Source organism: Sarcophilus harrisii, chromosome 4, assembly GCF_902635505.1.
Source record: "Sarcophilus harrisii chromosome 4, mSarHar1.11, whole genome shotgun sequence".
Lineage (NCBI taxonomy): Eukaryota > Metazoa > Chordata > Mammalia > Dasyuromorphia > Dasyuridae > Sarcophilus > Sarcophilus harrisii.
Genome location: NC_045429.1, coordinates 52934091 through 52949824, shown reverse-complemented (window position 1 = coordinate 52949824; position 15734 = coordinate 52934091). Strand labels below are relative to the sequence as shown.

General features: G+C 39.9%; 1 protein-coding gene across 1 annotated transcript in view; it reads left to right on the top strand.

Annotated features, from left to right (window-relative positions):
- The first annotated feature begins 306 nt into the window (after window positions 1-306).
- LMX1A (LIM homeobox transcription factor 1 alpha) overlaps window positions 307-15734 on the top strand; it is a 184954-nt gene continuing 169526 nt past the window's right edge. Inside the window, exons 1-2 of the mRNA XM_003767377.2 lie at window positions 307-420; window positions 3494-3680. Of these exons, the coding sequence (XP_003767425.1) occupies window positions 345-420; window positions 3494-3680 (263 nt within the window). The 5' untranslated portion in view covers window positions 307-344. The remainder of the gene's footprint in view (window positions 421-3493; window positions 3681-15734) is intronic.

Sequence of the window (15734 nt, the reverse complement as noted above, 5' to 3'; positions counted from 1 at the left end):
GACTTGGCCCTAATGACTCAATTCGCTGTCACTAAAAACAATCAGCTCGACCCCGTGCACCTTCTCTGTGACCTGTCTCCCACTCCCTTCTCTCACCCACCCCCTTCTCTGCCCCCTCCTCCCCCCCTCCCGGCAATGTCTCTCTCCTCTAGACCCTCCTCTCCTCTCTTTCAGTCTAACTCGGACACTCCCTCTTGCCTTTCCCTTGGGTGTGTGGCGCCTGTCTGTGGTGTGTCCAGGTCGGTCTCGGGAGGGGTAGTCCGAAGGGAACAGCAAGTCCCTTTGCTCTTCTTTCCCAAGCAGGTCGGCTCCCCTCCCACTCCCTGGTCCCCGGAAATCTCACCATGCTGGACGGACTAAAGATGGAAGAGAACTTTCAGAGCGCGATCGAGACTTCGGCCTCCTTTTCCTCGCTGCTGGGTAAGTGGAGACAGGGAGTGTGTGTGTGTGTGTGTGTGTGTGTGTGTGTTGGGGGGTGCTTCCCGCGATTCCCCAGTGCCCTCCTCTCGAAGTCTCGCCTCTGATCCTCTTCGCGGACTGAGAGCCGAGTTTGGGCAGCCTTGGAAGAGGGAATTCTCTCGGATTCCTATGGAGTTCTCTCTAGGATTCCTTTCGAAAGTACCAGCATTCGGCCTCTCACCTTATTAGAGACACATGCAGTTCCCTCCAGAACAACACACAGCAACGCAACTCACTTGGTATTCTTTCCCCACCAAAACCAATCCCAGAAACTACGCCAGCCTCTCCAACCCTGCGCACAGAGCGCGGAATTCCCCAATCCCGGGAGGAGCCCGGGAACTGGGGCAACTTCTCCTAGAAGTGGCAAGCCATTAAAAACCCTCTCTTTTAATCTATTAGCATATCGACGTCTTCTAAATGCTCCCCTTTTTCTTCTGGCTCTGTCTCCCCCCAAGTTTTCCCCATCTTAGGGAGGAGGAGAAGGTGAGGTTGGGCATCTCGAGGCCTTCTCCTCTGCCCTTGGTCAGGTAGGGTCAGACTCAGGCGCTGCTCAAGTTCGAGGCTATTTCTTTGACTTCTCTACCACCCGGGACTTGGAAGCCCGTGGCAGGGGCGGGGCAGGGGCGGAAAGAGAAGACTTTTGGGTTCTGGAACATTTCCTGGGGTTCCTTTAAGTGAAGAAAGACGAAAGAAATCACGCCTAGAACTTATCGGGAAAGGCACTGGGCTACAGAGTATTTTACTCTTGGATCTGAAGCTGGGAGCCTTGGGTTATCTCTGCTGAGGTCTTCCAGGCCTTCGTGTACTAACATTACTTGGTTTCGGCTCTTCCCTTTTCCCCACGGACCTTCCTGTGTCGATTGTGGCTCAGATAGCCCGGGACCGAAGGAATTGGGGATCCAGAGAAAAGGGTTGTTTGAGTTCCCTTTGAGCCGTTTCGCAGATAGATCCACAGTCACCCCTGTGGATGTGTATTCCCTTTCTCTCATGGACAGGGAAAAGAATGGGTGTAGGTTATATCGTTATTGTTGTTATTATTATTAAGATAATTTCGTTTTTATTTTTTAAACATTTACACCACAGGGACGGAATAAGGAGAGACAAGTATGACTGGATAAGTCAGTTTAAGGGAAGAATCTGACGCCCTTGGACATTTCCCCTTTTTCTGTCCATTCTCCCCTAAATTCCCTAAAAATAAGACGAATTAAGTCCTGGTCTCAGGTAGGAGCAGCCTCCCAAGCTTTGGTCAGCCCAGGTAGTCCTTGATTTCACTTTGAACTCAACCAACAGAATCCACAACTTTGCTTTTCTTTCCACTACCACCTAGGAGATATTCTCTCTCTCTCTCTCTCTCTCTCTCTCTCTCTCTCTCTTCTCTGTGTCCTCTCTCTCTGTTTCTCTTCTCTGTGTCCTCTCTCTCTGTTTCTCTTCTCCGTGTCCTCTCTCTCTGTGTGTCCTCTCTCTCTCTCTCTCTGTCTCTCTCTCTGTCTCTCTTCTTTCTTCTTCTTCTTCTTCTTCTTCTTCTTCTTCTTCTTCTTCTTCTTCTTCTTCTTCTTCTTCTTCTTCTTCTTCTTCTTTTCTTCTTCTTCTTCTTCTTCTTCTTCTTCTTCTTCTTCTTCTTCTTCTTCTTCTTCTTCTTCTTTTCTTCTTCTTCTTCTTCTTCCTCTCTGTCTCTCTCTGTCTCTCTCTCTTCCCTTTACCAGGATGCTTAGAGACTACCACCTATAAATCTATGAGTGTCTTTGGATGACAATAGAGAAATTTCAGGCAATGTCATTTATCTGAGAATATTTCTCTCCAGGGATTGGGGATGCATTCCCCGCACCCTTTTTACGGCTCCGTCTTTCACTTCATATATATATATATATATATATATACACACACGTTTCTTTTCTCCAAAGAAAAAGCCAGAAACAAATACGGGTAAAGGCTTGAATCCCTTTGCGAAAGCATACGTTCCTAATAACTTCAAATAATACCTTCCAAGCCCAGCCTTTGCTTCCGTCTGGGAACGTGAAAGAGGATAAATCGAGACAAAAAACAAAACACAAAAAATCCTGTTAAAATAAGGAAGGGGGGCACATTAAAAGGAGAGGGAAAAGATAATTTCTTTCGCTTTTTCTATCAAATTTTCGTTACACTTGTTGTGATCCCACGGAAGTGTGCTGGGCCTCCCGAATCTGAACCCCGTAGTTCATCCCAGCGATTTTGGAACAATCTTGCACCCGGTGGGGCTTCTTTGGGATTCTTTCTGTCTCCAGGTTTTTACTAGGTCGCTGAGTCGGGTCACCAAATTGGAAACCATTCCAGGGTTTTCCCATCCGCGGTCCTGGAGGCTGAAATTTTGTGGGTTCATTGTTGGGAGAAATAATTATCTTTGCGGAGACGCAGGCGTGATTTCCCAATGCCTCGGGGTAACTCCGGTAGAAAACAATATGTTATATTAATAATAATGGCAAATAATCATTTGTTTTTCAATATGTCTCATTCAAAACCGTTAGTTCGCCGTCTAACCGTTTTATTCCATTTATCCGGGTAAGCGAACGCGTGTGCTTAAAACTGATCGAGAATATCTAAAGCAACCATTAACTACGGATTAATCTTCACTTGCCTAACCGGCGCGAGCTTAAATTTATAACTACATAGACCTCCCCCCACCCCCACCCCCAATAAATGTAGGTTTCTACCTTCTCTCCCTGTACCCCTCCCCCTTCTTCTAACAGGGTAAGAATGAAACAAAAACAGAATTCCACTGGTCCCAGTTAATTAGAAAGGACAATTTCGTTCTGACATTTCTCTGTAGCTCTCCTCAACTCAGTTAATTCGTTCTTCTCCGAGTCCTTGGCTCGAACCCTGTCTGGGACGAGCGGTCTTTGCTGTCGTAGTAAGTTAGGTGCCTTTCAGAAACCAAGCGGCGTCTGGGACTGGAAGGCCAGCAGCAGGGGTGACAAGTCCAGGGGAGGGTGAGGAGAGTTTGGCGCGGTCTCAGTGGCCTTCGGTGCCAATCTCCCGGTGTTGATGTGTCTGCTTGCAGGGAGAGCCGTGAATCCCAAGTCGGTTTGTGAGGGCTGTCAGCGGGTCATTTCGGACAGATTTCTGCTACGACTCAATGACAGCTTCTGGCATGAACAGTGTGTTCAATGCGCCTCTTGCAAAGAGCCCCTGGAGACCACCTGCTTCTACAGAGACAAGAAACTCTACTGCAAATACGACTATGAGAAGTAAGTGGCGGCATCCTCCTCCCCTTCCTCCCCCCGCCCCCCCGCCCCAGGCGCCCCGGGAGAGGGCCCACAGTGCTGCTTTGCCTTTGTCTGCGTCCACGGACGCACATACACACGTGTAAAGACTGGGGCATACTGGGAGACACAAAAGTATATCGATAAGTATCATAAAACAGAATCCTCAGGAGTGATTTCTTCCTCTCCCTATTTCTCTCTCTCTCTCTCTCTCTCTCTCTCTCTCTCTCTCTCTCTCTCTCTCTCTCTCACACACACACACACACACACACACACACACGGACAAACAAATGAAGCTGCCCGGATTCGCGTTGCATTGCTGTCTCATTTCCCAAAGGAACCAGTCAGTGATTCTCTTGTTCCTCGCTCTCTCCTTTCCTGTTCCCAATTCTCCCAATGATTTCCCTGACATGTTCTAGTTGTGACTTCTTGTGGCTCTTTTCTCTTAAAAAAAATCCCAGGAAAGTGTTCCACAGGACCCCCGAGGTTTCCAGTGTTCGCACCTCCCAAGGGAAGGACTCGATCCTTCTTTTTCTTTCTTTCTTTTTTTTTTTCTTTTAATGTCTCTTGCCCTCTCTTTTCTGTGCACACACGAAAAACCTTCCTTCAGAGTCCGCTGACCAGCAGCATCTGACTAGGGGCTGTTGTGATGGTTGGGGCGGTTGGAGTCCCCAGTTTATTAGGGAAAGTATATTGATTAGTGTCTATTCGAGAGCAATGAATAGTGCTATTTTAAACATCGGGCAAAGGCATAAAATCTTGAAAACTATTGCTGTGACTATTTTCTGAGCAGAAGTGAACGGAAAAGGGTGGTGGTGAGGGGAGAGGGAAGGTCTTTTATTTGGTAAAAGAGTGTTTCACAGTTGGGTCTTTTATTTAATAAAGGGGTCTTTCGTAGTTGAGCTGTCTAGCCTCCGCCAAGCCCTTTAAGACAAATTTCCAAATTATGGCAATAGCTTTCAGGTACTATAGAGGTGAGATGTGAGAATCTTACTACCACTTTTATTTCTCTGGGTTACTGCTTTACTATCCTTCCCAGAATCTTCCTTACCATCTACCTTAATTCACACTCTTGTGACTACCTTAGCTATCGGGTCCTGGGGATCGTTCATACTAAACCTAAGAGGGTCCGAGGCCCCATTCACCACTCCCTACTCGAATTGCCCTAATTTACCCTAAATCTCTTTCCCAGTTAATATGATTCTGATCAGTCATAGGTTTAGATTCATTGTTTTTAAAGGATTTGGGACATTTTTTAAGAAAAAAAGGGGGCTCTAGCTACAGAAACATCTTAAAAAAATAAAATTGGTATCGCTTTTTGGTTTCTTAAAGGAGTCAGGCTGGATGAGACCAGGGGAAAAGGGAGTTAAAGGAATTTGCTAGTTCTTTCCCCGGCAGAGCTGGAGTGGAGTGGAAAGTGAAAATTGTATGGAGAGAACTACTACTTTCCCTGGTGGAGATCCCTACTTAATAAAGACATTAGCTAAAGATGGCTAGGAAGAGTAGGGGAGGAAAAGGGAGTGATTGAAAAAGATTCTGACTTGACTCTTGTATTTGTGTGAAAGGGCTAGTGTGCATATATTTCACAATTGTCATTAAATATGGCCCTCGAATAAAATGGATTAAAGTATATAAGCAGAATCAAAGGAGGATTAGTCTGTTTGGAAAATGGTTTCCTTTGTGTTATTCAAAATATGCAATAGGGGTGTGCCTAAGGAGTCTTAATACAACAAAAGACATTGAGAAAAAACAGATATATTGGCACTGTTACTACCATGTTTCCAGAGAAATTTACTAAAATACTGTCACTTAACAATTACACTCAAGGGGTGCACGCTCAAGAAATTTTTTTCATCACTTTGTGCTGCTTTGAGGTAGTATGGTTTGTGTTCTATCTCCCCTTCCCCTTTCATATGAGAATAGTGTAGGTCAGTTTCCAAAAAAAGATCATATTAAACTGCCCCTCTTTTTTTAGCTTGTTATTATACAATGCCAAAATCTTTGGATGAAAAGTAGAAAATCCAGGAAATCAATGAGATATTATGTCTCTACAATTTTAACTACAAAGCCCATTTGAAATGGCTGGTCCATTGTTTATTTCCCCCCAAGGGATTTTGATATTGAATTTGTGAAGTTTTTATGTTTTAATTTATGAACTCCAAGGTATACCTATCTTCATGCAACTTAAAGCATTAGAGTTTGGAAGTACGTTTAAGTTAATAGATATAAGTGGATTTTTATTCAGTTTGTTATTTAAAGAATAAAGAAAAATCAAAGATAAACTTTAAAGTCAATGTGATTAGTTGTGGCAAATCTTTATTAAGGAATCCTGCCAATATCAAAAAGAAAAGACAATCTTAAAACAACAACAACAACAACAAAACTTTACAATGTCCTCCCTATTTCCCTTCCCCCTATTTCAAACTTTCAGTTTCTGAACATGATTTGAGCCCCTTAGCTCATTTTGATTCTGCCCTATTCACAAAGCTATTTTTACTATAATAGATGTATTGTTCATCTAACTAACTGTGAGGCTTGTAAGTGAGGGATATCAGAGGTATTGAGATACATTGTCTCATTAAAAAAAAAAACACAACTTTCCCCCTCAATTTCAATAGCACAGATTGCTTTCATAGATGTCCCAAAATAAGTTTATTAAATGAAATAAAGCAAAGATATCAGAATGACAAATATTAATTGAACAATTCTTAAATAGAAAATACTGTTTATATTCTATGCCCATTTTATTTTAAAAGACATGGTCTTTGTTATTGATCAGTTTATAAACTAATTCTACAAATGGACAAAACAAGTCCTTAAAAAGTTTTCAGACCTTGTCTCCTCCCCCTTTTTCAGTATTGAAATTCTACAGTTTTCATTTTGGGGACTTTTTGTCATTGTGAAGAGTCTGATGATCTTGGAGTCAGGAAGATATATGTTCAAATGCCAATCCTTACACTTTCAAGGCAGGTGAGCTTGGATAAGTTGTTTAAATTCCATGTGCTTCAAGCAACTTTCCAGGATTACAACAAAATAAGAGACAGACTGTGAATTTGCTCTGGTGAAGGGAATTTTCACTCTGAGGAAATAGTAGATCTTAAAAAGTATTCCATTAAACCTGGGCAAATTGGTCATTCTCACAAGGTTATAGTGAAGACAGAGATTAAGATAGAAATTGGGCATATGTGGCATTCAAGATGATTTAAGGGGGAAAAGAAAGAGGAAGATGAACTCTGGTTTAAATAATTCTTTTGTGTTAAAGTTCTATTTTTATTTTAACTGCATCATTAGGAAAAAGAAATCTAATGGCTAAAAATGGCTAAAATAAGAGAGGACTCTGACATACATAGGGGCAATTTAAGCAATGTTCTGTTTGGCTACTATTTGGTTCTCCAGTGGCATGTCCTCTGTAGTTCTATGATTTCAAGAAAGCCCCTCAAGAGTGTAAACTTTCCTTCATCATCAAATTATCTTCTCCAACAAATCAAAAAGGAAATTTGATTGATATTTCTCAGTGAATGCAACAGTTGTTTGAGTATCCTAGAGGGACCCCCATTCAGTGAAGAGCAAATATTTGTGTTCTTAAACTTTGGTATCATGCACTAGAGTGACCTAGGAAGTAGCCTTCAAGTAATCACTCAGATCAATTAGAAATCAAGGGAAAGAGAATAAACATTTATTAAGTATCTACTATATGCTAGGGAGCAACTATACCAAGCATTTTAGATAGAAAATTGTTCTGATTCCATTCATTTTTACTCACAATAAACTTCTTGGAAGTAACTTGTCCAATATTTGTATGAATTCCATCATATTTTGAATTCTTTTATAAGGCTAGACTATGCCATCTAACATTGATTTAGGTGATAAAAATCTGGATATTTAGATACTGGCTTTAAATATCTTAAAAAGCCAGAAAATTATTTGACAATTAATATTATTTTTCCCCAATTCAGGGATTTCTACTTATGCAACTCTTGTTCTTTATTTAAGTGAGTTCCTCTGTGATCTGGTTAGTTCAGAGTTTTCCCTGAATTACTTCCAAACAAATTCTATAGTTGGACTTAAGTCAGGGATAGAAGAAGATGCTGAATAATGGGAATGTGGTAATACAATAGATAATTAAGACTTCTGGAAAAAAAATCCCATGTCAAAATTAAGTATATATCATTACTTTCATGTGCTAGGAGTCTGGGTGCATCGGGCTCAGGCTATTTCCCCTCACATATTTGGACAAGTTTATCATCATCTTTAGATTGTCTGAGACATCCTAGGAGCTGTGTGGGCTAGTATTGCTGTCATCATTGTCTGTTTCCACAACATCATAACTCCCCACATGTCAGCAAATCTCCTTGAGAAACCTTTCCTCAGAGGGAGGATTTCTGTGTTGTCTTCCCTCCCTCCTTTTCTCATTTTTGGAACAGAACAATTATCCGAAGAGAGGGATTTAACTGGAGAAAGAAAGTGAATATCACACATAAGGGCCTGCATGTCTTTGGAGCCTGCTGATTGGCAGCCCTGCAGTGAAAATACAGCAGTGATAGGAATCTCTATTAAGACTTGGAATAAACCAGTTCTACATTTGATCCATTCAGAGGAGGACGTATGTGTGTATCTGGCAGTGTGGAGGGGGGGAGGGGTTCAATTTGATTTTGTCAGAGTTAACATTACTTGGAGATCACAACTAGTTATGCAGTTGCTCATAAAAGGAAGCCACAAATGAAATTATAGAGACAATTGTTTGTTTTGCTTGACTTTATCTTTTTTGGCTTGGCTCCTAGAGTAATAAAATTTAAGGGATATAAAAAAAAATCAAACACAGGGAGGCAATAAATTGTTGACTGCTTCGTTAAGTTGCAGAGAACTCATTTGATCTGCATCTCATAAACTCAGATCCACCTTGATCTGAGATTCTTTTTTTTTTATTTAAAAACAATTTTAAGGCAGATTTGTCTTTTCTTGGTTGCAAAGGGTGACTGGAAACTATCTTATTCCAAGGTGTTTTCTGGGTCTTTCCTCCTTCATAGTAAGTATAGACCAGCTGACACTAAAATAATAATAATAATAAAAAAGAAATCAATGGGATAAGGAATATGGAAATGAAGGGTAGGAGCTAGGAGCAAAAAAAAAAAAAAAAAAATGATATTAACATTATGTATCGCTTCCCCTAACTTTTATCCACAACCTGGCTTTGTGATATCTTTTATGATCTTAATACTTATCGAGAAACCTTTCTGAATAGGTTCTTTAGTCTTTTTGAGCATATTGGTCGTTCCAGTACTTTTTGCTATGTATTTTACTTTGAAACAAATTGACCAGAATAGAGGTCTGTAATTAGATTCCCCCCCACACACACCCGTGTAGATTTCTCACCTCTTAACTTTCATTAATGTTGATTTTAACCTTTGATCTAAGCAAAATAATGACACAAATGCTTGGGAGATTTTTTTGTTGTTTTAAACTAGAGAGGTTTTTTAATGATTCTGAACAAATATTGTTTGTCTTCTAAAAAGTTTCCTTAGCTAAATTACCAACAATTTGAGAAAAGAAAAATAGATTTGGGTTCTAATGTTGGGAAGTAAGGAAATGGGTAAAGATTTGTTTTATTAAAGTACAACTTAAACTATCAAAAATAGATAATGAATACAATTGATGTATTATACTATACATATATATATTTAACATATCAATTTATTACTGACATAGCAAGTTATATATATAAATGTATACATATATAGATAAACATACGTATACATGCATATATATACATATAAATACATATACATAAACATGCAAACATATACATATACACATATTCTTTGTAACAAATCAGTGGAATTGATTATATCTCTGTTTTCAATTAGATTATTAAATGAATTTGGAAAAATATTCTGAAAAGTATGTTTGTTTCTATCCTCCTAAAGCTTCTGAAACAGGTAGTTATTCTCCTTCAATTTCAATCAATTCAACAAATATTATTGTTTGAAATCTCAGCTATTCTTTACTGCTCTTTAATTTGATTTTGTGTGTGCTTCTGATAATGAAATAATGTGTAGAAAGTGCTCTGTAAACCTCAACGCCCATTTAATGTAAGCTATTATTAATAATTAGTTGTCTTATTGTAAACCTTTAGAGGGAAGCTCATTAGAGATTTGTTTATAGGAGAGAGGGGGAAATCTCTTTTTTCCTCCAAGAAGCATGCTGTTGCTCTCCTCCAGAGGTGTCCTCTCTCTAGGGCTAAGAATCAGTCTCTAAGGACTTACCATATCACTTTGCTCTGTGTTTCCCAGAGAGAATATAGAAAAGCGTTCTGTCTGGAAGCCCCTTAGGCTTTTGGTGGGGAGAGACCAGTTTCCTTTTGGAGTTAATGTCTACTAGGCTCTGGGAGAAAATATCAGAGGGAATATACAAGAGATTCCTCTCTCCTTTGTGTTCAGAGGAAGGCATGTTTTCTAGCACTTCAGGGAGAATCAGGCTTAATGTTTCTTATGATTTAAATTTTCCCCTGAGTTCTTTGAATGACAGTGCAGGGTGCCTGATTCAACTTATTGCAATTAAAATTAGTTATGTCATAGTTGACCAGTGAGGACTGGAGCTTTGTGTCTTTTGTCATATGTTAAAGCGAACCAGCATCTAAGTGAAAGGTAGCAGACCAACTCGTGGAGACAAAGCTGATGTCTTTCAAATGTCAAATTGTTGTTTTAATTTAAACATGAACTACCACCGCCATACTTTAACCAAGGTGAAGTTAATAAAATTGCTCTGGCTCTGGCATTAATTAGCAGAGGAGGATTAGCATTATTTTGGCGAAAAGGAGGCATAAACATTGTAATCTTAGCTACATGTTTGTTTTCACACTACTGAAAATAAATAAAATGGGAATTAGGGAAGGGATTAAGTTTCTCTGGGAGTTAGATAGTAGAACCCATTGAAATAAGGAAAAAATCCTGAACTCAGTTAAGACATTTCCTAAGAAATAAAATTGTTGCCGTCTTATCCCAAATATCTTGTGTCTGCTCTGTTCTTGGGGAAAATGACTTCTAGGCACTTGGGAAGGATTTTGGAGTTCTCCCTCCCTCCCCTATCCCTTTCTCCTAAATCAGGGAGAGAAAATAATTTTTAGAGGTCAACACCTGACTTACATGCATGGATTAGCAAGCCTTTAATGAGACCATGGCCAACTCCCCCACTTATATAATTGCACCATAATGTCATGGCAACTAAAAATACATTAGGGGTTGAGTCTGTTCCTAGTCCTTTAACTGAAGTCACATGAAATATCTTGGTCTCATCCAGCCTTTCAGGATTCCAAAGTGAGGATTCTATTTTTGGATAACAGCAAATAAACTTGGATTATAGTTCTCTTCATATTGTTCTTTTTACTCCTCTCCATTAGATTTGTTGTTGTTTTTAATCATTATCATATTATAGACAGACACTGATAAATATCTGGCAGACATAGAGTAGGGCTTCCATGTCTAACCAGGCAGATTAGAAGAGAATAAAAAGAAGGTCAAATAAAATACTCAATACTCATTTCACTTGCTGGATTTAAACCTCATACTAAATCTAAATCTAAATCTAAATCTATCTATACTTAGGCCTTTCCAAATCTCTTCCCTTCTCTAACTTTTACTATTGCAAAAATCTTGGAATTGTACAACTATCAAGGCCACATATCTGTGATGAATGAGTCCAATGTCCAGCAGATCAATGGGTTTCCCACCTAAGACAACAATACATTTTCCCCCATTGTCACATTGACAGATGGTTATCTCAGTAACTCAGTATTGGTCATGTAGACTCTGAAACATGGGCCAACCATACTGTAAACCCAGTCATTTCCGTCATTTCCTCATCCTGAGTTGGGTGGTGAGGGATATTATTATCAGGATTCTGTGATCATCATTGCTATTAGCAACTCTTTATTGCATGGATGGATGCCTGTCACGTTCGTTTGTCTGGTGTTGAGTTTTACTTACTGTTAGACAAAGGAGGATTTGCATGTTATAGTGCTTTAGAGAGGCATTTGATACTTATGGTTAGATCAGAGTTTGGATACCTGTTACCTGAAGGTAGCATGCTTTAGGAGAAAAAGTGTTGGGCTATGAGTCAAAAGACTTTGACCTCTGCCACTAGCTAGTTGGGTCAGGTTAGGAGGTCATTGGATAAATTTTGATCCCAGTTTCATCCTCTATAAAATGAAGCTATATACTAGTAATTTCTAAGGTTCTCACTAGGTTTCATATTTGGTATCTCTTATCTTCATTTTTCCTCCCCAGACTAAAAAGGTAGAAAGGAAAGAGGAAGGAAACATTTAACACAAGAAAAGAAGAATTTGTGAAAGGAATTCTGGGTAGAAGGTTTATCTTTTGTTTCTCCAGAAGAGTGCCTAACTTTTCATCCCTCAGAGGACTGACCAATTGTCTTCACATTCCTGTTTTGCTGACATACCAAAAGGGTCCTCTGGATGTTTCTCATTTTCTAAATCAACCCCCACCCCCTCTTTTACACCTCATCCTTTCTTTCACTCACTTTTAGGTTTACTCTTCCCTATCCTAGCCTAAGTAGCCTTTAAAAGGATTTAATACAAAACAAAACAAAACAACTAAAAAAAAAAAAAAAAAAAAACCTGATCTCTAGATTAGCCTCTTAAGCTCATTAAAGTTCCCTTAAATACTGCAATGTTGGGCTCCTAGGGGATATCCCCCCCAAACCATATTTTCATTCTTAACATTGTTGTCATTCACCATGAGGCAGATTAAGGCAAGCTCCCCCTGAGCCCCAGAAATAGGCCCTCACTCTCTGTAGGGGGTAACCGAATAGGTCTTTGTTTGAGCCCAAGGACAGCATGCAACCAAAAGATGGAGGATGCTGGGCCTTCGTTCTAGAATGGAGGTAAGGGTAGAAGGAGAAAGAGGAAGAGATGGATTGCTTTTCTACCATTAATTTTGAAATCTTAAGAAGAGGTGCTAAGTTCTATGGATACTGAACAGCTGCGGGGAGGAGTTGGGGATCCTAGTGTTTGGGGAGCACTTTTCTTGGATCTAGTTTACCTTAGACCACCGTTTCTAGTCATTGCCATTGGAATACAGGGATTGGAGAAGGGATAGTTAAGGTAAGCAGCTACTGTTAGCCTGGGTTTCATGAGCTGACCTCGTGCAAGAGTAAATACTGAAGGTGAGAAGATCTCAGGGATTCTCTCTCCTGGAACTCTAGCCCTAAGGATAAAGCAAGATTCCTGAGCATTGCCTCAGACATCCCAAGCTCTTCAGAACCAGGTACTTATTTTTGACCACATTGAAACTGTGGTTAATTATGTAATTTTAGCCCTTCTCCTCTCCTCCTTCTCCTTTTCTCCTCCTCCCCCTCCTCTTCAAAGCTCCTCCTTAATACTCTCCACCCCCTCCCTGTCATCACAGGCTTCATTTCCTAATGCTGGCTCTTAGGGAGATCTTTTTGGTTTTGACAGTGGAACAAATCCCTTTTAACATAACCATCACTGCTCTCCTCCCCTGCTGCTGTTCCTCCCCTCCCTCCTTTTTCCCATTTGCCCCTCCTTATATAGTAGTGGAGAAAACTATTGAGAGTATACCTCTTGCCCCAAGGCTTCCATATTCACCCTGAGGCACAGTGGCTGTTGCCTGAGCTCCTAAGAGTGAGGGAGAGGAAAATCCCTTAATAGCAGCCCACATTTATGGTGTTTTAAGATTTACTAAAGCAAAGTCCTTTATTTCACAACCATCTTTGGAGATGGGTAACTCAGCTGTTGTTTGTCATTCCATTGCAGAATCTCAGGTTCCAAGAGGTAAAAGCTAGAGTCAGTATCAGTATTGGGATTCAAATTGAGCTCTTTCCCCTTTCACAGGCTCTTTGGTAATGTAGAAGGCAAATATGATAGGATGCCTTGATCCTCCAAAGAGGAGAAAAGTCTCAAAAGGATCCAGTATTTTTCTTTGACAAGTACTTTCTACAATAATGACTATCCACTCTCTCCCCCTAACCTGCTAAGTCCATCTCTTTCTTCTGATGCTATTCCTTAGTCATAGCATGGTATAATGGCACTTTGGAGGTTAATATCCTCAGCTGCTCACTTTCACTACTTCACCTATCCTATCTAATTTTAGATCTTGCAGCTTGTACCTTGACATCATCTTTCATTGTCCCCTTCCTTCCACTCATCCAACTACAATCCTGTGCAGGCTCTCCTAAACTTTTATAGTCACACAAGCCTGTAATCCCTGCTACTAAGGGAGGCTGAAGCTGGTGGATAAATTGAGTTCAGGAGTAGTAAACTACATTAGGGCTAATACCCATCGAGTGTCTGTACCAAGTTTTGCATTAATGTGCCTCTGGAATCATGGGGCCACCAGGCTGCCTAAGTAGAGGTATACCTAGCCCATCTAGTAGTGGGGTTGGATATATGAATAGCTGCTGCACTTTTAGCTTTGTCAAGCTATGGAAACTGAGCCTAAAAAAAGTTCTGCAAAAACTGGAAAAAATATTTTATAAAAACAACATGCTGTTTTGTATAGTCCCATGAAAGCATCCATTTGTTATCTGCTATATTTCATGTGCGCAAATAACTTTGATGTGCTACAATCAGTAGAATATGTATTCTCAGTTGTTTTTCTAGGAAGGGAAGAAGTTTATATACTAAACTATCACACTAGTTGATGTAAAATGCAGGAACAAATAAGACAGAAGTAAAGTTGAGAAAATTGTCAAATGGTGTGTTTACATGTGTGTGTGTGTGCATGTGTGTACTGTGCATGTATGTGTGTTGCATGATTGTCCTAAGTATAAAAGTAGCATGGCAGCCAGTTTCAGCATTATTACTAAAATTCTACCCCAAATTATCTTTTTCTCACTGGTCCAGTTATGGTCACATAAAAGATCATTAAAGATTCATTCATTTGAGTTAAGCACTCTCCTTGTTAAAAGGCATATATTCCTAGAAAAGTAAAACCTAAGTCATTTAAATGACCTCACTGAAGTTTTTTTCAAATAATTCATTATGGGTTGGAGGTGACCTTGTGATCTATACCAAAGAAGTGTGGAGTCAGTAGGCCCTGCTAAGTTAGAGGGACTTTGGATGTGATGGGTCACCGTCCTGGTTAATGACCACCTTATCTGTTCTCCTATTTCAGGAAAGCCCCAGCCACAATTCAGTCTGATTCCCAGCCATCTTCTCAATTCCTTTACCAAAGTCTTTTCTTCCAGATTCTTGCCTTTCCCTTTCCAACTCTCCATTTGCCATTTTTGGAACCATGATCAAAGCAACTTCTCAGTTTGTCCTGTGGAACTGGGTCTTGACAAATAAGAGTCAATCTTCCAGATATTTAATCTCAGGCAGTTTTCTAAGTAGCAGCTTAGAAATGTAAGAAAATGTAAGTGAAAATGTAAGACTTGGATTTAAAAAGTCTAAAAAATATGTGATGATGCCATACAATACTCTGTGTTTCACTCTAAGTGTAATCTCATGCTTACCATCAAACGTCTCTTATAGGCTCCTTATTTAGTCTGTTTCACAATTACCTTATTACATTTGCAAAGATTCTTCTACCAATGTGATGATTTTTAACAACTTATAAATCCCATTTCTTGCTAAAAAGAGTAGAGGATTTTATTATCCTTCCTTTCTATTTCTATTCTCTTCTATTCAAGTAGCATTGAGAAACTTTTAACTGCCAGAAGCTGTTCGCACTTTCAGCAGTGGAATTGTTAGAAAGAAATCCTGAGTTGTTAGAAAACACCACACTATTCACTTCATTCTACTCCATTTCCTAACATCCCTTTTGACGATGTGACAGTAATGAATATCAATTCAATAAGTATGTAGTAAGCATCTGCTATGTATGAAAGCAGTGATTATAGACTTCTTGAGTAAATGACTTGTCTCAGGTCTTCCTGACTCCAGGCCCTGCTCCCTATCTATGCCATCTAGCTGTCCTCTCATTAGGTGCAATGAATACATTTCAATGGATTCTTCCATCTTCTTGTGGGTTACAAATACTCCTTTGCTTTTAAATTCCAGTT